The sequence below is a fragment of the Oncorhynchus masou genome, chromosome 13 (assembly GCF_036934945.1).
Source record: "Oncorhynchus masou masou isolate Uvic2021 chromosome 13, UVic_Omas_1.1, whole genome shotgun sequence".
Taxonomy (NCBI): domain Eukaryota; kingdom Metazoa; phylum Chordata; class Actinopteri; order Salmoniformes; family Salmonidae; genus Oncorhynchus; species Oncorhynchus masou.
The window spans coordinates 20210869-20232335 of NC_088224.1; the positions used below are offsets into that span (position 1 = coordinate 20210869).

The 21467-nt window shown below is 45.8% G+C and overlaps 1 protein-coding gene across 1 annotated transcript in view; it reads right to left on the reverse strand.

Annotated features, from left to right (window-relative positions):
- The window catches only part of LOC135551893 (adhesion G protein-coupled receptor B2-like), a 528123-nt gene that overhangs the window by 138981 nt on the left and 367675 nt on the right, over window positions 1–21467 (reverse strand). The window contains 1 exon segment of the mRNA XM_064983168.1: window positions 17248–17291. Coding sequence (XP_064839240.1) covers window positions 17248–17291 — 44 coding nt within the window.

Consider the following 21467-nt stretch of genomic DNA (forward strand, 5'->3'; position numbering starts at 1 on the left):
GACAAACTCCACCAGCACAACCCTCACCCCTACTCTCCCCACCCAAAAAGGCACATCCAGCACCTCTTCCCATCATAGTGGAGGACATGCCCCAGGAGGAGAGCGACCCCCTCAGTGCAGAGCAGGCTCAGGCCCTCCTCACCACCATGGCTACCATGAGGGATGAATTCACCAAACTGGAGGGGGAGGTGGTCCTTCTGAGGGAGAGCGTGCGCAAACAGCAACCAGACATCCACACCTTAGAGGAGCTCCTAACCAAGGTGAGGACAGAGCAGGACAGCAGCCTTGCAAAACAACTGAAAGAGGTTCAGCAAGAGAGAGACGGACTCAAGAGAGAGTTGGCTGATCTAACAAAGGAGGTGAGAGAGCTCCTAAAAGACAGGCAGAAGAGTAATGACGATCTGATCACACTAAGAGAGGAGCTGCAGGAGAGAAAGAGAACAGAAGACAGGCTGCAGGAGCAGCTAGATCACCACTCTATTACCTGCCATCACACAGCAGAGGAGCCCAGCTCAACCAGCCAGGCTTCCCCAGCCCTGCCCTCAAACAGCGGAGAAGCTCAGATCAACCAGCCAGCCCCCTCTGCCCAATCTTCCCCAACTTGAAGGATCAAATGGGTGGTTTGTCAACCCTTCTACAGAGGAAGGACTTCCACCCTGCCACAATCCAAAGAATAAACACCAGCCTCTCCTGGGACTGTGCCCTGCGACTCAATGTACACCTCGCCCACCATCCCACCCTCGATCTGGGCTGTCTCTATGACCATGTTCACTTGTACAGGGAGACAGTCCCCATCCTTGCCAAGACTCTCAAGGACGTTGCTTTAAACCCCAGTCCGACCTCTTCACCCAGGAACAGGGAGCAATCTCGACCCCGCCAAGATCACCGAGACCACACCCCGGACCAGCACTCTGGAACCCCCAGCCACGACCACAGCACCACCAACCTCAATGCCAACCACAGCCAGTGCAGCACAGATCACACCAGCCCAGCTTCAGAGCCACCCAGGCGAGGCCTCCCACCCCCCTGCCCCCACCGCAGACCCACACTTGGAGGAGCCACAGCCCAACAAGCAGAGCTACGCACAGGCTGAGAGAGGAGCAATTGGCCCATCCCCCACCAACCAAATGAGTGACATTAAACAAATGCTGAGTCTACTATGCTCACATGTGATAGGCCAAGGGTCATGCAAAGATGAGCAGAAGAACTCCACCATCCTCACACTACACCCACCCAAGTGGCATGACACAAATTCTGAAATGACAAACAAATCACATTTGCATAATAAGAGTTTACTTTAATTGAAAAAAAATCCTATTTTAATTAGTTCTTGTTGGATTGTGAGTGTTTGTCTCATTTTGAAGGTAAAGAAAAAAAAGGTGATTAAATGTTGGATGTTGGAATTTACAAGGATTGAAGTCCTCTGCTTTTGGACTAAAGAGCAGAAAACCAGACTTCCTGAAAGAAATTGATGATGTTGATATTGTAGTACTACAGGAAACATGGTGCAGAGGTGATGTTTCCACTGGCTGTCCACTAGGTTATTGGTAGATAATCATACCATCCACTAAATGAAAAGGAATCAAACAGGGCAGAGACTCAGGGGGAATGCTAATATGGTATAAATCTGAACTAATTAATTCAATTGAATTGATCAAACAGGAGAATTCTTTATATGGTTAAAAATCAACAAGGAGACTATCTGGACAGATAAAAACATCTTCCTCTGTGCCACATGCATTCCCCCCTCAGAGTCACCCTACTTCAATGAAGAGAGTTTCTCCATTCTAGAGGGGGAAATTAGTCACTTTCAGGCCCAAGGCAACGTACTGGTCTGTGGAGACCTGAATGCTAGAACAGCAGAAGAACAAGACACTATTAACAGTCATGGGGATAAACACCTACCAGGAAGCAACAACCTTTCCCTCCCCACAGACCCCCACAGAAACAACTATGACAAAGTGAAAAACAAAAACGGAGTACAGCTCGTGAAGCTCTGTGGAACACTGGGTCTGTACATAGTCAATGGTAGGCTGAGAGGGGACTCTTTAGGTAGGTACACCTACAGCTCTGTGGAACACTGGGTCTGTACATAGTCAATGGTAGGCTGAGAGGGGACTCTTTAGGTAGGTACACCTACAGCTCTGTGGAACACTGGGTCTGTACATAGTCAATGGTAGGCTGAGAGGGGACTCTTTAGGTAGGTACACCTACAGCTCTGTGGAACACTGGGTCTGTACATAGTCAATGGTAGGCTGAGAGGGGACTCTTTAGGTAGGTACACCTACAGCTCTGTGGAACACTGGGTCTGTACATAGTCAATGGTAGGCTGAGAGGGGACTCTTTAGGTAGGTACACCTACAGCTCTGTGGAACACTGGGTCTGTACATAGTCAATGGTAGGCTGAGAGGGGACTCTTTAGGTAGGTACACCTACAGCTCTGTGGAACACTGGGTCTGTACATAGCCAATGGTAGGCTGAGAGGGGACTCTTTTGGTAGGTACACCTACAGCTCATCCCCTGGCAGCAGAACTGTAGACTACTTCCTCACCGACCTAAACCCAGAGTCTCTCAGAGCCTTCACAGTCAGCCCACTAACACCTCTCTCAGACCACAGTAAAATCACAGTATATCTGAGAAGACCAGAACCCAACCATGAAGCATCACGGCTTAACAAATAACATGGTACAAAACAGGCCTATAGATGGAGTGCAAACAGTATAGACATCTACCAAAAAGCAATTAGTAGCCAAAAAATACAATCTCTCCTGGACAACTTTTTAGCCTTAACATTCTCCTACAGCAATGAAGGTGTAAATTTGGCTGTTTGGAAGATAAACTTTATATTTGACAAATTAGCCTCCTTGGCTAATTTAAAGATGCATAAGAACAAACCAGAAATAACAGATAATGAAAAGTGGTTTGATAATGATTGCAAAAATCTAAGAAAGTCATTGAGAAATATATCTAATCAAAAACACAGAGATACCAGATAACAAAAATATATGCCTTCAATATGGGGAAACACTGAAGCATTACAAACACACCCTAAGAACAAAAAAGGAACAGCACATTAGAAATCAGCCGGATGGAATTGAGGAATCCATAGAATCAAACCACTTCTGTGAGAATTGGAATAAATTAAACAAACCTCATCATGAGAAATTGGCTATCCAAAATGGGGACATGTGGAGAAATCCCTTTGCAAACCTCTGCAGCAATATAACAAAAAGCCCAGAACAAAAAGATATACAAGAAAAATGACAAATCCTTGAATCAGCAGTCAAAGAATATCAGAATCCTGTGGAAACCCCAATTACAGAAGAAGAATTATTGGAGAACCGATGCACTCCAACCCAAAAAGGCCTGTGGTGCTGATGGTATTTTAAATGAAAACATCAAATATACAGACCACAAATTCAAATTGGCTATACTCAAACTCTTCAACGTTATCCTCACTGCAGGTATTTTCCCCGATATTTGGAACCAGGGATTGATCACACCAATCTATAAAAATGGAGACAAATTTGACCCAAATAATTACAGATGAATTTGCGTTAACAGCAACTTGGCAAAATGTCTCTGCAGTAGTATAAATAGCAGACTACATCATTTCCTTGACGAACACAACGTCCTGAGCAGAAGCCAGATTGGATTTCTAAAACATTATCGTACAACATACCACATTTACACCCTCCACACTCTAATTGATAAACAAGTAAACCAAAACAAAGGCAAAATCTACTCGTGTTTTGTAGATTTCAAGAAAGCATTTGATTCAATTTGGCACGAAGGTGTTTTTTATAAACTAATAGAAAGTGGTATTGGAGGGAAAACTTATGATTTTATTAAATCAATGTACACTAAAAACAAATGTGCAGTTAAAATTGGCAACAAGCAAACAGACTTCTTCTCTCAGGGACGGAGAGTGAAACAGGGCTGCCCAATAAGTCCAACACTATTTAACATTAATGAATTGGCAAAAACATCAGAAGAATCGGCAACACCTGGTATCACCCTACACAACACTGAAATCAAGTGTCTGCTGTTCGCAGATGACCTGGTGCTGCTGTCTCCCACTAAAGAGGGGTTACAGCAGCACCTAGATCATCTGCACAGGTTCTGTCAGACCGTTAACCTAAAAAAACAAATATAATGATATTCCAAAAAAGGTCCGGAAATAAGGATGACAAATATAAATTCTATTTGCACACAGTTCTATTAGAACACACAAAAAACGACACATATCTAGGACTAAATATCAGGAACACAGATAGCTTTCACATGGCTGTGAATGAGCTGAGAGACAAAGCAAGAAGAGCATTCTATGTCATTAAAAGCAACATCAAAATCGAAATTCCAATTAGAATCTGGCTCAAAAATGTTCAATCAGTTATAGAACCAATTGCTCTATATGGCAGTGAAGTATGGGGTCCAATCTCTAATAATGAATTTACCAAATGGGAAAAACATCCAATCGAAATACTGCATGCAGAGTTTTGCAAGACTTTATTGCAAGTGCAAAGAAAAACTCAAAATAATACATGTAGAGCAGAATTGGGCCAATACCCCCTTCTCATTCGAATAGAAAAAAAAGAGCCATCAAATTTTACAACCATCTAAAAACAAGTGACCCCATCACACAGCTCTACAATGTCAAGAGATGAAACAAGAAAAGAGTCCCCTCAGCCAGCTGGTTCTGAGGCTCAGTTCACCAACCCCATAGAGCCTCAAGACATCAATCAGAACATCTAGCCCAACAAAATCATCACAAAACAAAAAATAAAAATATATCACCTATTGGAAAGACTCCACAAAAAATCAAAGTAAACTTAAATGCTATTTGGCTTTAAACAGACAGTACATGGTGGCAGACTATCTGACCACTGTGACTGATAGAAAACTGAGGAAAACATTGACTCGGTACAGACTCAGTAAGCACAGTCTGGCTATAGAGACCGGTCGTCACAGACAAACCTGGCTGCCCACAGAGTACAGTCTGTGCTCACTCTGTTCCAGGGGAGAGGTAGAGACAGAGCTTCATTTCCTATTACACTGTGACAAATACTCAGACCTAAGAGAATATTTATTTCCCCAAATTATAATTCATTACAAAGAATTTGAAACTATAAAAGATTAAGAAAAAATCTAATATTTATTGGGTGAAAAGCCAAAATGTGCAGTTTTGGCAGCCAAATATGTGTCCTCCTGCCACAACCTGAGGGACAGCCAGTGAGAAGTGCAAAGTAATGTTAATAATATTTCCCATCTTGTTTTGTTTTGTCTTTCATACCACATCATGTGTCTTCTCAGTCATGTTGACACTGGTCTACTACCATTGCTTTAATGTATTGTTATTCTCATTAATATTGTTGTTGTAGTTGTTGATGGTAATCCCATGTCCACTACTACTTTTATTATTGCTGTTGGTCCCACCAATTATTTATATATAAATATATATATATATTTAAATGTTTCGATATGTATACTTTGACAATTGGTAAATAGCCCACCCATTTTCACCTACCTCATCCCCACAGTTTTTATTTATTTACTTTTCTGCTCTTTTGCACACCAATATCTCTACCTGTACATGATCATTTATCAATCCAGTGTTAATCTGCAATATTGTAATTATTCGCCTACCTCCTCATGCCTTTTGCACACATTGTATATAGACTCCCCTTTTTTTCTACTGTGTTATTGACTTGTTAATTGTTTACTCCATGTGTAACTCTGTGTTGTCTGTTCACACTGCTATGCTTTATCTTGGCCAGGTCGCAGTTGTAAATGAGAACTTGTTCTCAACTAGCCTACCTGGTTAAATAAAGGTGAGAAAAAAAAAAGAAAAAAAAAATGTAAGTAATAATGAACTTGCCATGTCAATAAAGTCAATTGAATTGAATTGAATTGAGAGAGAGAGGAGAGAGGAGAGAGAGAGAGATTTATTGACTTTTTGTCTTTCTTCACTTAAACGATCTCATTTCATTTAAAACTCACCCCGCCCTTAAAAATAAAAAAATATATCCTGTACTGCATACATTTACCATACTCAACTTTCTATCTACCACATTATACAAACCAACATCACAATACCCACTCCTACAACTGTATATCCAAAACATCTTCCCCAGCTATACAGACAGCCCCCCCAACACACCATATCTCCTCAAACATCTCTATACATTTTATCATTTTATATAACTCAAACTCAACCCTGAGGCGCGCAGAGACCATCCCATTAAACAATAGTAAAGAGTCTGTTATCCCCCCACCTTTGACCCTGTTTCTCCTTGTTAGCCAAATAGTTAACTTTGCCTGAGCAAACAGAAATTTCAACAAAACACATTTGGCTTTCTCCTTACTCGAATACCTGTATCCCATTATGAACATGCCAACAGTAAAAACCACCCCCAACCTCTCACATAGACATTCCAACAGAGACATTAAAGGCATTAACCTGGTGCACACATAAAACACATGAATCACAGTTTCTTTCATTTTACAGAAAAGACACCCCTGCCCGATTCCCAGTTCAACCTGTGCCAACCAGCTGTTAGTGGCCAGGGCTCCATGAAGAACCCTGCCCTGACCTCTTTGGTACTGGGGGTTTGTAGAGCCCCCTCCACCTAAAACCCACCATACTCTCCGCCCCACATTCCCCCTGCCACTGATGTGCCTTCACTCCTGTTAGGCTCCTAATGTTCCTTACCTTAATGCAGAGGTTGTAGAGGGCTTTACCTCCCACCCCTTAAAACTCCCCCAGGCTCAGAGTGTTAAAATCTAACAAGTCCTCCAGACCCACTTGCCAGTCTCCAGTCTCTGCCATCACCTGCAGTGGCGGAAACATTGGTGGCCCCTCTCCCTTTGGCCGCTCAAACATCCCCTTACCGGCTCAGACAGTGCCTCCTGGACCTCCTCCAGGAATCTCTCCAGCAGCCTAAGAGACGTTATTCCGGTTTGTTGTGCTAAGACTTCCGGGGTTTACTACCCCTCCTCTCCCACCAGTCTCAGGTCACCCAGCCTTTGTAAACCCCCTGACATCAGTTGCCTCTGCAGGTTGGCCGACTGAACCAATCTCAAAGGGATGGCTGGGTTGTGGAAGATAGGCTCCTCCCACACCCATAGCCCAGGCCCCACACCCCCTTCTCGTATGGGCCTTAGCAGCTGCCAGGCACTCAGCATTGCAGAGTAAAAATCTGAGAGACCTGCTGTATTCAGCCTCTCCAGCTTCATGAGGAACAGCTGCCGGTCCAACCCTAATCCACCAGCTCTCCTCAGCAGCGCGCATGCATGGTACAGCAGTCGCTGCACCGCCTTTAGCCTGAAAGCAGCCATCCTGCTCTCCAGTTCCACCAGGCCCTGTCCACCTTCATGAACGGTCATGTACAACATTGCTGCCTTCAAGCCAGTGATGGCCCGACCAGAAGATGTCCACCAGCTTGTGTTGCAGGTCTGCGAGATTGAGGACAGCCAGTTTATGCCACAGGGAAGATGCTACCAGGTTGTTAATTATCAGCACCCTCCCTCTATATGACACTTGGGACAGGAGCCACCTCCACCTGGCCAGTCTTGACACCACTGCCTGCGACAGCCCCTCCCAGTTCTTCCTTACCCACTTCTCCGAGCCCAGGTACACCTCCAACACTTTAAGCCCTTCACAACCCCACTGCAAAAACCCTGGAAGCAGAGGGGGAGCCCTATCCCCTCATGCCCCACATAACAGAGCTTTGCTCTTGCCCCAGTTTAGCTTAGCTGATGAAGCTCCCTTGTACACCTTCAGACTGGTCTCTAGTGCCTGCATATCCTGATCATCCCTGACCATCACAGAAACATCATCTGCATATGCTGACACTGCTATGCCTGTCACCACATCCATTCCTGTCCAGCACACTCCCTGCATTCTCCTGCGTAGCAGTCCTAAAAAAAGGTTCAGGGGCTTTTGTGTATAACTGCCCTGATAGAGGGCATCCTTGTCTAATGCCCCGTCTCACACAGACTGGCCTACTGAGCACCCCTCCCACCTTGACCATACATGACGCCCCAGCATACAACAGCTTCACACATGTCAAAAAACTCTTCCCAAACCCAAACACAGACATCACATTAAACAGATACTCATGGTCCACTCTATCAAAAGCCTTCTCTTGATCTAAAGAGACCAGTCCAAAGTTCACAATAGAACCTATCGACAAGTCCAACATGTCCCTAATTAAGAACAAGTTGTCGGTGATTGAGCGTCCCGGTACACAATATGTTTGGTCCTTATGTACTATCGAGTCCAGATGGGACATCAGTCTGTTAGAGAGGACTTTGGCAAATATCTTGTAGTCTGCACAGAGTAATGCCACAGGCCTCCAGTTCTTAAGTTCACACAAGTCCCCTTTATTGGGCAGGAGAGTCAGAGCCGCCCGACGGCAGCTCATCGGCATCTCTCCTTCCCCGACGCATTCACGCAACACGCAAAATAAGTCCTGTCCAATTATTCCCCAGAATTTTTTATAAAACTCCACTGGGAGTCCATCGACCCCCAGTGCACGATCAGGGGACATCTGGGTTACGGCCTCTGCCAGTTCATGGGACAACAGAGGAATGTCCATTTCATCCCTCTGTGCCAGAGAGAGCTTAGGGAGTCCTGCGAACAAGACTTGAGCACATATAGGATCACACACTTCTGCCCTATACAATTCAGTATAAAACTCCACAGTCCGCTCCCGCATCTCACCCACCACAGAGGTCACCCACCCATCAGACAGACGTAGACAATGCATACCCTTGGCTTCACCACTGTGTCTTTCCAAACCAAAGAAGAAGGAACTGGGAGCATCCATCTCCTTGAGCGTGGAGGACCTAGCTCTTACAAGTGCCCCCTTTGCTTTAACCTGGAAAAAACTGCCCAGATCCCTACGTAATTCAGCTAAATTATTCTGGAGGCCCACATTGCCTTGCCCCACCATCTCTACCTCTATCTCACGAATACAACGCTCTAGTTCCCCCAATAATCTCCTAGCCTCTGAGGATGAGAGAGCTGTGTATTGTTGACAGAAAAGCCAAATTTGGACTTTCCCCACATCCCACCATTGACTCAGAGACTCATACTCCTCTCTTCGCTGCCCCCACCTTTCCCAAAAGGTCTGGAAACCTGAGCAAAAAGTGGCATCTTGTAAGAGCTTTACATTGGACTTCCAATAAGATGCCTGCCGGGGCCCTGGTGAAATAGACAGCCGAGCAATGGTTATGTGATGATCCAAAAACCCCACCGGGAGAATGGAAGCGCCCAGCAGCCTATTGCTCTGATTCCTAGACATGTAAAACCGATCAAGTCGGGCTGCACTCACCCTAGCCCTAAAAACCTTCACCCATGTATACTGTCTTGTGTTTGGATGTTTAGTTCTCCAAACATCAACTAGGTCGAACTGATTAATGATGTCCCTTCACACTTCCACTGACACTGAATGAGGCTCTTCCCCATTTCTGTCTTTTGTCAAATCCATTGTACAGTTCCAGTCCCCACCGACCACCATCGTCTCCTCAGGCGCTACCTGTGAGAGTTCCAGTCTCCTTCGACCACAAGCGTCTCCTCAGGCACTACCTGTGAGAGTTCCAGTCTCCTCCGACCACAAGCGTCTCCTCAGGCACTACCTGTGAGAGTTCCTGTCTAAGACTCCCAAATAGAACCCGTCTTTCTCTCCCTGTGTTAGGCGCATACACATTTATAAAGACAAAACCCATGTTGTTAATTTCTACTTTAACAACAAGCAGCCTACCTTTACAAACCGCCTTTGAGGAGCAACGTTTTACAGACAGCCCCTGTGCAAAAAGGACTGCCACTCCTGCACTAAGATCTGTCCCATGGCTCAACACACAGACAGCACCGGTGCAAAAAGGACTGCCACTCCTGCACTAAGATTTGTCCCATGGCTCATCACACTTGCCCCTCTCCACCAAAGCCCCCAATCGACTTCATTCAACATATCACTATGCTTCTCATGCAGAAACAACACCTGTACTTTTTGTTTTGTTTTACATATTCACCCAGCACACTTCTCTTTCCCATCTCTGGTGCCATTTACAGTGGGGCAAAAAAGTATTTAGTCAGCCACCAATTGTGCAAGTTCTCCCACTTAAAAAGATGAGAGAGGCCTGTAATTTTCATCATAGGTACACTTCAACTATGACAGACAAAATGAGAAAAAAAATCCAGAAAATTACGTTGTAGGATTTTTTATGAATTTATTTGCAAATTATGGTGGAAAATAAGTATTTGGTCACCTACAAACAAGCAAGATTTCTGGCTCTCACAGACATGTAACTTCTTTGAGAGGCTCCTCTGTCCTTCACTCGTTACCTGTATTAATGGCACCTGTTTGAACTTGTTATCAGTATAAAAGACACCTGTCCACAACCTCAAACAGTCACACTCCAAACTCCACTATGACCGAGACCAAACATTTTTTTTCTTCTAATTTTGTCTATCAAAGTTGAAATGTACCGATGATGAAAATTACAGGCCTCTCTCATCTTTTTAAATGGAGGTAAACCACCTGCCTTTCTCTCTGGTCAGGGCATCACCCACAGCAACAGGCAACATTTCCATGGTGCCTTTGTCCACACCCTTTTTCCTTTTCCACTTGACACCCTCCTCCTCCCCCCTAGTCTCTTACACTTCCCCACTATACTCTCCTCCCCCCTAGTCTCTTACACTTCCCCACTATACTCTCCTCACCCACTAGAATAACCTGACTAGACCCAGCATCATCTACACCAGCATCCATGACACGACTAGACCCAGCCTCATCTACACCAGCATCCATGACACGACTAGACCCAGCATCATCTACACCACCCTCCATAGCATGACTAGGCCCAGAATCATCTACACCACCCTCCATAACCTGACTAGACCCAGCATCATCTACACCACCCTCCATAGCATGACTATACCCAGCATCATCTACACCATCCTCCATAGCATGACTAGACCCAGCATCATCCACACCACCCTCCATAACCTGACTAGACCCAGCATCATCTACACCACCCTCCACAACCGGACTAGACCCAGCATCATCTACACCAGCATCCATGACACGACTAGACCCAGCCTCATCTACATCACCCTCCATAGCATGACTAGAACCAGCCTCATCTACACCACCCTCCATAGCATAACTCGGTCCAGAATCATCTACACCACCCTCCATAGCATAACTCGGTCCAGAATCATCTACACCACCCTGCATAGCATAACTAGGTCCAGCCTCAGCTATCCCAACATCTCTAGCCTGACAAGACCCAGCCTCAGCTACCCCACCATCTCTAATCTGACTAGACCCAGCATCATCTACACCACCCTTCATAGCCTGACTAGACCCAGCCTCAGCTACCCCACCATCTCTAGCCTGACTAGACCCAGCATCATCTACACCACCCTCCATAGCATGACTAGACCCAGCCTCATCTACACCACCCTCCATAGCATAACTAGGTCCAGAATCATCTACACCACCCTCCATAGCATAACTAGGTCCAGCCTCAGCTATCCCACCATCTCTTGCCTGACAAGACCCAGCCTCAGCTACCCCACCATCTCTAGCCTGACTAGACCCAGCATCATCTACACCACCCTCCATAGCATGACTAGACCCAGCCTCATCTACACCACCCTCCATAGCATAACTAGGTCCAGCATCATCTACACCACCCTCCATAGCCTGACTAGACCCAGCCTCAGCTACCCCACCATCTCTAGCCTGACTAGGCCCAGCATCATCTACACCACACTCCATAACCTGACTAGACCCAGCATCATCTACACCACCCTCCATAACCTGACTGGACCCAGCATCATCTACACCAGCATCCATGACACGACTAGACCCAGCCTCATCTACACCACCCTCCATAGCATGACTAGACCCAGCCTCATCTACACCACCCTCCATAGCATAACTCGGTCCAGAATCATCTACACCACCCTGCATAGCATAACTAGGTCCAGCCTCAGCTATCCCACCATCTCTAGCCTGACAAGACCCAGCCTCAGCTACCCCACCATCTCTAATCTGACTAGACCCAGCATCATCTACACCACCTTCCATAGCCTGACTAGACCCAGCCTCAGCTACCCCACCATCTCTAGCCTCACTAGACCCAGCATCATCTACACAACCATCCATAGCCTGACTAGGCCCAGCCTCATCTACACCACCTTCCCTGGCATGACTAGGCCCAGCTTCTGCTGTCTGCATCTCCTTACCCCCTGCACTTTGACCTTGATTTCCCCCACTAGCGCTTGTACCCTCACCTTGTCTATGAGCTTTATGTGGGCACGCAAAGCTCTTATTCCCCAAATCCCCACACTCAAAACACAGTAGACTATATGTGCTGGCAAAACCTGCATAGAGCCCCTCCTCGTGCCTCACTTTAAAATGCACATTTAGTTTTTGTTCATCATTGTTCAGAAACATAAACACTTGCCTCAGGAATGAAACAACGTGCTTAACGGCATCTGCCTGAAAGCCTGCTGACAGTACACGAAAACCGCTAGCAAACTTACCAAAATGACTCTTTCCTGATTTTATCATCCGTAATAAATGGAGGCAAATTTGCAACTACCACTCTCGTCGAAGGGGTAGAAAGAGGTGAAATTGGCACCAACACACCCCTTACAAATATTCCGCTAGCAATTAGCCTACCAACCAAATTAGCCCTTTTCATGAACACAACCACAGCTTTGTTCATTCTAGAAGCAGAATGTATAAATTCAGCTCATACCTGTTCACCGACCGCGAGCAGAACCTCCTCCACCTTAACTCCATTCTCAGGAACTCACTAAATTTGGAAAAACTGTGGATACCGCTAAAACAAATATTGCATTAACCCTCCACCATAGCAAATAACATGTAAAGAAAAGATTCAAGCCCTCAACACCAAACACTCAAACCCCAAAAAACTCCCAGCATGCACTGCAAGAGAGAGAGAGACAGAGACACACACACATATATATATATATATATATATATATATATATATAGAGAGAGAGAGAGAGAGAGAGAGAGAGAGAGAGAGAGAGAGAGAGAGAGAGAGAGAGAGAATGAGAAAGAGAGAGAGAGAAAGAGAAAGAAAGAGAGAGAGAATGAGAGAGAGAGAAAGAAAGAGAAAGAAAGAGAGAGGAGGAGAGATGAGAGAGGAGAGAGAAACGAGAAAAGAGAGGAGAGAGAGAGAGAGAGAGAGAGAGAAAGGAGAGAGAGAGAAAGGAGAGAGGAGAGAGGAGAGAGGAGAAAGGAGAAAAGAGAGAGAGAGAGAGAGAGAGAGAGAGAGAAAAAGGAGAGAGAGAGAGAGAGAAAGGAGACAGAGAGAGAGAGAGAGAAAGAGAGGCAGTAAGTTAAAGAGAGCGTGTGGATGTGGGCACACCAGATGGTACAGACATATGGGCCTGTAAAAAAAAACATAACAGAACAAAACTGAACTGTGAACAGAAACTGTGGGCCAACTTAGCCTGTTAGCAGAGCCCATCAAAATGTGGCTATTACTCTCCACACAAACTTACAAACACACACAAACACACAAATACAAACACACACACACGCAGTGGATGATGGTCGGCTCAAGAGATTTGTGTCCCGATGCAGTCCTTAATCCCTAACTGAGTGTCTGTTTTAGGGACTGACACACACACACACACACACACACACACACACACACACACACACACACACACACACACACACACACACACACACACACACACACACACACACACACACACACACACGCATGCAAAACACACACACACACACACACACACACACACACACACACACACACACACACACACACACACACACACACACACACACACACACACACACACACACACACACAGCATTCATCTCTATAGGAGGTCAGTTTCAAATATTACAAGCCATGTACAGTATATACAATATAGTTAAATGGTCCTAAGTGAAGTAAAATCATATGTGACTTTACCAAAGGCAAAAAAAAATGGAGACAGAGAAAATATTATCCTTCCCTCTCTGTGGCTACCTATATCCTCCACTCCCCTCTAGCTGTCTGTTCGTTCTGTTTCTCTCAGCTGAAGGCCTGTAGGTTTGTCTTGTGACAGGGGAGTTTGTGAGAGGTGAAAAACCTCTGTAAACAAACAAAGCTTTTTACTGCAGCAAATTATTGTATCTGTCTCCCTCCCTGTCTCCCTGTCTGTCTCCCTGTCTCTCTGTCTCCCTCTCTCTCTGTCTGCCTGTCTCCCTGGCTGTCTGTCTCCCTGTCTGTCTCCCTGGCTGCCTGTCTCCCTGTCTATCTCTCTGTCTCCATGTCTCTCTGTCTCCCTGTCTCTCTGTCTGCCTGTCTCCCTGTCTGTCTGTCCCCCTGTCTGTCTCACTGTCTCTCTGTCTCTCTGTCTCTCTGTCTCTCTGTCTCTCTGTCTGCCTGTCTCCCTGGCTGCCTGTCTCCCTGTCTGTCTCCTGTCTGCCTGTCTCTCTGTCTCCCTGTCTGTCCACCTGTCTGTCTCCCTGTCTGCCTGTCTCCCTGTCTGTCTGTCCCCTGTCTGTCTCCCTGTCTCTCTGTCTCCCTGTCTCTCTGTCTGCCTGTCTCCCTGGATGCCTGTCTCCCTGTCTATCTCTCTGTCTCCCTGTCTCTCTGTCTGCCTGTCTCCCTGTCTGTATCCCTGGCTGTCTGTCTCCCTGTCTGTCTGTCTGCCTGCCTCCCTGTCTGTCTCACTGTCTGCCTCCCTGTCTCTCTGTCTTCCTGTCTCTCTGTCCATCTCCCTAACTCCCTGTCTGGCTCCCTGCCCATCTCCCTGTCTCCCTCTCTCTCTGTCTCTCTGTCTCCCTGTCTCTCTGTCTCCCTGTCTCTCTGTCTGCCTGTCTCCCTGGCTGTCTGTCTCCTTGTCTGTCTGTCTCCCTGTCTGTCTCTCTGTCTCTCTGTCTGCCTGTCTCCCTGGCTGCCTGTCTCCCTGTCTGTCTCCCTGTCTGCCTGTCTGCCTGTCTCTCTGTCTGCCTGTCTGCCTTGCTGCCTGTCTCCCTGTCTCCCTGTCTGTCCACCTGTCTGTCTCCCTGTCTGCCTGTCTGTCTGTCTGTCTGTCTGTCTGTCTGTCCCCCTGTCTGTCTCCCTGTCTCTCTGTCTCCCTGTCTCTCTGTCTGCCTGTCTCCCTGGCTGTCTGTCTCCCTGTCTGTCTCCCTGTCTATCTCTCTGTCTCCCTGTCTCCCTGTCTGTCTGCCTGCCCCCCTGTCTGTCTCACTGTCTGCCTCCCTGTCTCTCTGTCCAACTCCCTGTCTGGCTCCCTGCCCATCTCCCTGTCTCCCTCTCTCCCTGTCTGTCTGTCTGCCTGCCTCCCTGTCTGTCTCACTGTCTGCCTCCCTGTCTTCCTGTCTCTCTGTCCATCTCCCTAACTCCCTGTCTGGCTCCCTGCCCATCTCCCTGTCTCCCTCTCTCTCTGTCTCCCTGTCTCCCTGGGTTATACACACACTAGGACATATGCAGACGCACGCACATGCACACACACAATTTTCTCTGGATTAGAGATAAAAGTACTACTATATTCATCTTCCTCGAGTACCTACTAGGAGAGCATGCACATGCATGTGTGTGTGTGTGTGTGTGTGTGTGTGTGTGTGTATTGCCTAATCTTTCTCAAACAGACATGGCTACAGTGTATGGCTACAGGGTTTTTGGTTTTATTGCTGTGTGATAGTGATCTCTGTATCTCCCTGCTTGGTAATCAGACTGGATGGCTCCTATGTTAACGATGGGGAGGTTAATGTGATTGGAATGCTAATCTGGATGGTGTTTAATTGTTTTTGCAGAGCTGATTGTTTCCAAGATGGAAACCTCCACTTTTAGGGCTGTGGATAACGATTAATTGTTATGCAAATGACCACGGCTATTGTCATAATTGTATTTATTTGTTTGTTTGGTTTTGCTTGTGAAGCATCATAATATATTTAGAAAATGTGCTATGACATACCTTATTGAATTGAACACAGCTTTGGTGACAGCCCTCGCTTGGAACATTTGGACATTAATCTAATCCTCCCGACTGTGCCGTGCTAGTAAAATGATTATCAACTTTACCCCAACATTTTTTTAAACTGCTGTTGGCTAAACCTGATCTAGTGGAATATAAAGTTGAATCCCCTTCTCCTGAAATGAGTGTATTAAGACGAATATGGTGATTATTATTTTTTGTTCACAGTTATTATCCAGAATTGTCAGTAACACGATTACACAATAATTGAGCCAGCGCTAGCGGCTTTGGTGATTGGCAATCTCAATTTATTCCCTCGTATTTATATAGGGATTTAGTTACCATGTAAAACAGACAGTATTGCATCATTTATGGGATTAAGTTGTCTTGAGTCGTGCTGCGATAACTCTCTTGGGAGACAGTTTGTGAATGTTATATTTTGAAAATTTTGATATTTGATGATTTAAAATGTTGGATGTGTAATTTAAAGTTAAATTAGAACTCCAAAGCCTTTGGTGAGCTGTGGAAATAATCTCCTTTTGAAGAATATCACAATCAATCAATGAATTAATCATAAATGAACCTAGCAGGTGGAATGTCTAGTCACCGTCCTACATATCACCTATTGATTGGTCATTTCTGTCCAACATTAGACTTTAATCCCATTGGTCAGTGTTCGCCTGAGCTGTGCTCTCATTGGTCAATGATCACCTGAGCTGTGGATATCGGTAATAAAAACTATCCACTTGTCCACTCATTTCATAGTAGGCCTATGTTAAAGGTTCAATACAGCTGTTCTTATCTCAATATCAAATAATTTCTGGATAACAATTTTTACTGTGATTGTTTTCAATTCAAATGGTCAAAAATACACAAAAATAGAAGAAGACCATTTTTGACCATTTTAATTAAAAAACAATAATTTTCAAAATGTCACAGTATTTATTCCAACCTCATGATGTGGAAATATATATAAGACACAGCAAAATGCAGTTTTTGACTGCACTGGGCCTTTAAATAAAGACAAACAACATTCATAAAACAACTGCCTTTGAGCGGTTGAGCATAGAAATAATGACGTGTTTCATTGAAATATTCAATTAACACTGTGGCTCTTCATTCAAATGTTTTCACTCTATTAATTAAGTGAAGATACCACACATCGCACATCGCACATCACACATCACACATCGCAGCTCACCAAGAGCATGTGTGTCTGCATGTGCGTGTAAGCTTCTGGAGACAGAGTAAAAATGACTTACGGGTTCCCATAGTCCCAGACAACACACTGAGGATCTGATGTGCCCTGCAAGAAACAAAAGAGGAGAGGGGGAAAAAGAAGAGAGAAACTGTTCACTGTTTGAGGGGAACGAGTGAAGGATGGAAGGAGAGGTAAACAGACGGACAAAGGAAGAGAAAAAACAAGACAAAGTTAGGGAGAAGCTGTCTTCACCGAGGACAGACAGTGAGAGGACAGAGAGGAGAGAAGGAGAAGCTGTCTTCACCGAGGACAGACAGTGAGAGGACAGAGAGGACAGAGAGGAGAGAGAGAGAGACACCAAATAATGCATGCAGAGCAAAATGAGGACGATACCCGCTAATGTTCAAAATCCAGAAAAGAGCTGCTAAATTCTACAACCACCTAAATGGAAACGATTCCCAAACCTTCCAAAGCGATCAACTACAGAGATATGAACATGGAGAAGAGTCTGCTAAGCAAGCTGGTCCTGGGGCTCTGTTCACATACACAAACAGACCGAACATAGCCACAGGACAGCAACACAATTAGACCCAATCAAATCATGAGAAAACAAAAAGATAAATACTTGGCACATTGGAAAGAATAAACAAAAAAACTGAGCAAACTAGAATGCTAATTGGCCCTACACAGAGAGTACACAGTGGCAGAATACCTGACCACTTTGACTGACCCAAACTTAAGGAAAGCCTTGATTATGTACAGACTCAGTGAGCATAGCCTTGCTATTGAGAAAGGCCGCCGTAGGCAGACCTGGCTCTCAAGAGAAGTCAGGCTATGTGAGGTGGAAACTGAGCTGCACTTCCTAACCTGCCAAATGTATGACCATATTAGACACTTATTTCCCTCAGATTACACAAACCCACAAAGAATTCAAAAGCAAATCACAATTTTGATAAACTCCCATAACTACTGGGTGAAATACCACAGTGTGCCATTACAGCAGCAAGATGTGTCTCCTATTATCACAAGAAAAGTGTAACCAGTAAAGAACAAACACCACTGTAAATACCCATATTCATGTTTATTTATTTTCCCTTTTGTAATTTCACTATTTGCACATCGTTACAACACTGTATTTAATACATAATATGACATTTGTAGTGTCTGTATTCTTCTAGAGTGTAATGTTTACTGTTCGTTTTTGACTGTTTGTTTCCCTTTTGTTCAGAATCTATTTCACTTGCTTTGGCATGCCAATAAAGCCCTTACAATGAACATTGGTTTGAGAGAGAGAGAGCGAGAGAGAAGGAAGGAAGAAGAAAGAGAGATATCCTACTTCTATTTGATGTTGTTTTACTTAATTAACCAACATCTTCTACACTCCCACAAACTCCCTGCTATCCCAACGTAAACACAAACAGCTGTCCTCAAAGTCTAAACAAGCAGCCCATTCATTATCGACTAACTCCTAAATCATCGATTCACTGGAGCCCAAGCCAATCGCACTGAGTAAAACGGCCTGTGATTGGCTAAGCAAAGTTCAGTGGTGCGTATATAGCATTACTGAGGATGAATCTCCACGACTCCATAAGGGAATTGATTGGAGAATCGATTAGCTCTAATTGATTCATCCATGCTCGCTCCACTAGCGAGCAGCAGTGGTCAGTGATTCGATTGCTCTGCTCTAATTGAATCCTCTGGACTAATTCCATGCACTATATACGTCTCAATATGTTTTATCCTACTGAGGACGAATGATTGGATTTTAGGAGTGTCCAGTTCAGTCCAGTCTATGACCTGATGAGGCAACTCTCTATTTCAGCCAAGCATTACAAAACCATTAAACTAATCATTGCCTTAATGCAGACAATCAGGAAAGACAATTCTATCAGTGCAAAGATGGTCTGTGGCAGTGTAAGAAGAAACCTGTGGATCAGTGTAGCGATGCACTCACATACAGGAAAGCCACACTTTTAGCATCTCATAATCTGAATACAGAAATACCTGGTCCTCCAGGAAAGAAAAGGAAATCCATCCCTTTCTGTTTTAGCTACCCATAGATTAGAAGCCATCTCTGGGGAGGTAGGGGAGGAAGGGTGCCTATCAGTGGTTATACTATGGCCATGCATAATTCAAGCTTCCATTTGAGGCCCATCTGTTAATGAAGGGGAGTCTCCCCCTGGTGGTGGAGGATACTGTTACACTGGTCTCCTGTGAAAAAGTTGGTCCCTTGTAAAACGTGAGGATACTGCCTAGGGTTGCTTCCTAAATGACACCATCATCCCTATATAGTGCACTACTTTTGACCAGGCCTCATAAGGATATTTTGTGCACTAAATACAGAAAAGGGTGATTTTTTAGTGCACTTATTTTGGAACACAGAACAGCGATTTCCACAATGACAGAAGAAGTGATGCATCATTTATGTATCCAGGCAGCGCGACCAGAGGAAGTGTGTATCCAGGCAGCGCGACCAGAGGAAGCGTGTATCTAGGCAGCCCAGCCAGAGGAAGCAGGTATCTAGGCAGCCCGGCCAGAGGAAGCATGTATCCAGGCAGCCCGGCCAGAGGAAGCATGTATCTAGGCAGCCCGGCCAGAGGAAGCATGTATCCAGGCAGCCCGGCCAGAGGAAGCAGGTATCCAGGCAGCCCGGCCAGAGGAAGCGTGTATCTAGGCAGCTTGGCCAGAGAAAGCATGTATCTAGGCAGCCCGGCCTGAGGAAGCGTGTATCTAAGCAGCTTGGCAAAGAGGAATCATGTATCTAGGCAGCCCGGCCAGAGGAAGCGTGTATCTAGGCAGCCCGGCCAGAGGAAGCGTGTATCTAGGCAGCCCGGCCAGAGGAAGCGTGTATCTAGGCAGCCCGGCCAGAGGAAGCGTGTATCTAGGCAGCCCGGCCAGAGGAAGCGTGTATCTAGGCAGCCTTTTAGAGGAAGCGTGTATCTAGGCAGCGTGGCCAGAGGAAGCGTGTATCTAGGCAGCGTGGCCAGAGGAAGCGTGTATCTAGGCAGCATGGCCAGAGGAAGCGTGTATCTAGGCAGCGTGGCCAGAGGAAGCGTGTATCTAGGCAGCGCGGCCAGAGGAAGCGTGTATCTAGGCAGCCCGGCCAGAGGAAGCGTGTATCTAGGCAGCCTTTTAGAGGAAGCGTGTATCTAGGCAGCGTGGCCAGAGGAAGCGTGTATCTAGGCAGCCTGGCCAGAGGAAGCGTGTATCTAGGCAGCGTGGCCAGAGGAAGCATGTATCTAGGCAGCCCGGCCAGAGGAAGCAGGTATCTAGGCAGCACGGCCAGAGGAAGCAGGTATCTAGGCAGCACGGCCAGAGGAAGCGTGTATCTAGACAGCCCGGCCAGAGGAAGCGTGTTTCTAGGCAGCGTGGCCAGAGGAAGCAGGTATCTAGGCAGTGTGGCCAGAGGAAGCATGTATCTAGGCAGCCCGGCCAGAGGAAGCAGGTATCTAGGCAGCCCGGCCAGAGGAAGCAGGTATCTAGGCAGCACGGCCAGAGGAAGCGTGTATCTAGGCAGCACGGCCAGAGGAAGCGTGTATCTAGACAGCACGGCCAGAGGAAGCAGGTATCTAGGCAGCACGGCCAGAGGAAGCAGGTATCTAGGCAGCACGGCCAGAGGGAGCAGGTATCTAGGCAGCACGGCCAGAGAAAGCGTGTATCTAGGCAGCACGGCCAGAGGAAGCATGTATCTAGGCAGCCCGGCCAGAGGAAGCGTGGAAGACAACTCTTTGTTTCAGCTCACTCACATAACAGGTGTCATCTACATCACAAGTCCCTCAGAGCTCATTAGCCTCTGATGCCACGTGGCGTAGCAGCATTTTCTAGCATTCAGCCATCAATCACCAGTTAGACAGACTAGCCGTATGCTAACACTAGCTCTATTATGACTGACAACAGGGTACTCCCACACTGTCTGCCTCAGTCTTTAGCACGGACACATCACATACTGACGGTGTCTGCATCAACAGTAGGCTCCCTTGCAAAAGACTGAGGAGAGAGATCTACCGCCTAACATCTGTGGATGGTACTAATTATATTTTGTATAAATGTTTTATTTATACACCAGCACCCTGAGTACATCTTTATTTTCATGATAACTTGAGAAACACTACCAATGTGTAGTGGGTTCACATACGTGTGTTGCTAGGAAGCCATTTTGAGCCACAAAAGTAAAACATTGTGTTGTAGAAGTGAGGACTGACAAAAGTTAGCTGCCCTGAGTATTCCAGACAGAGAAATAGTTGAGAAAAGGTACTGCAGACTATCAGGTGTTCAACAGAA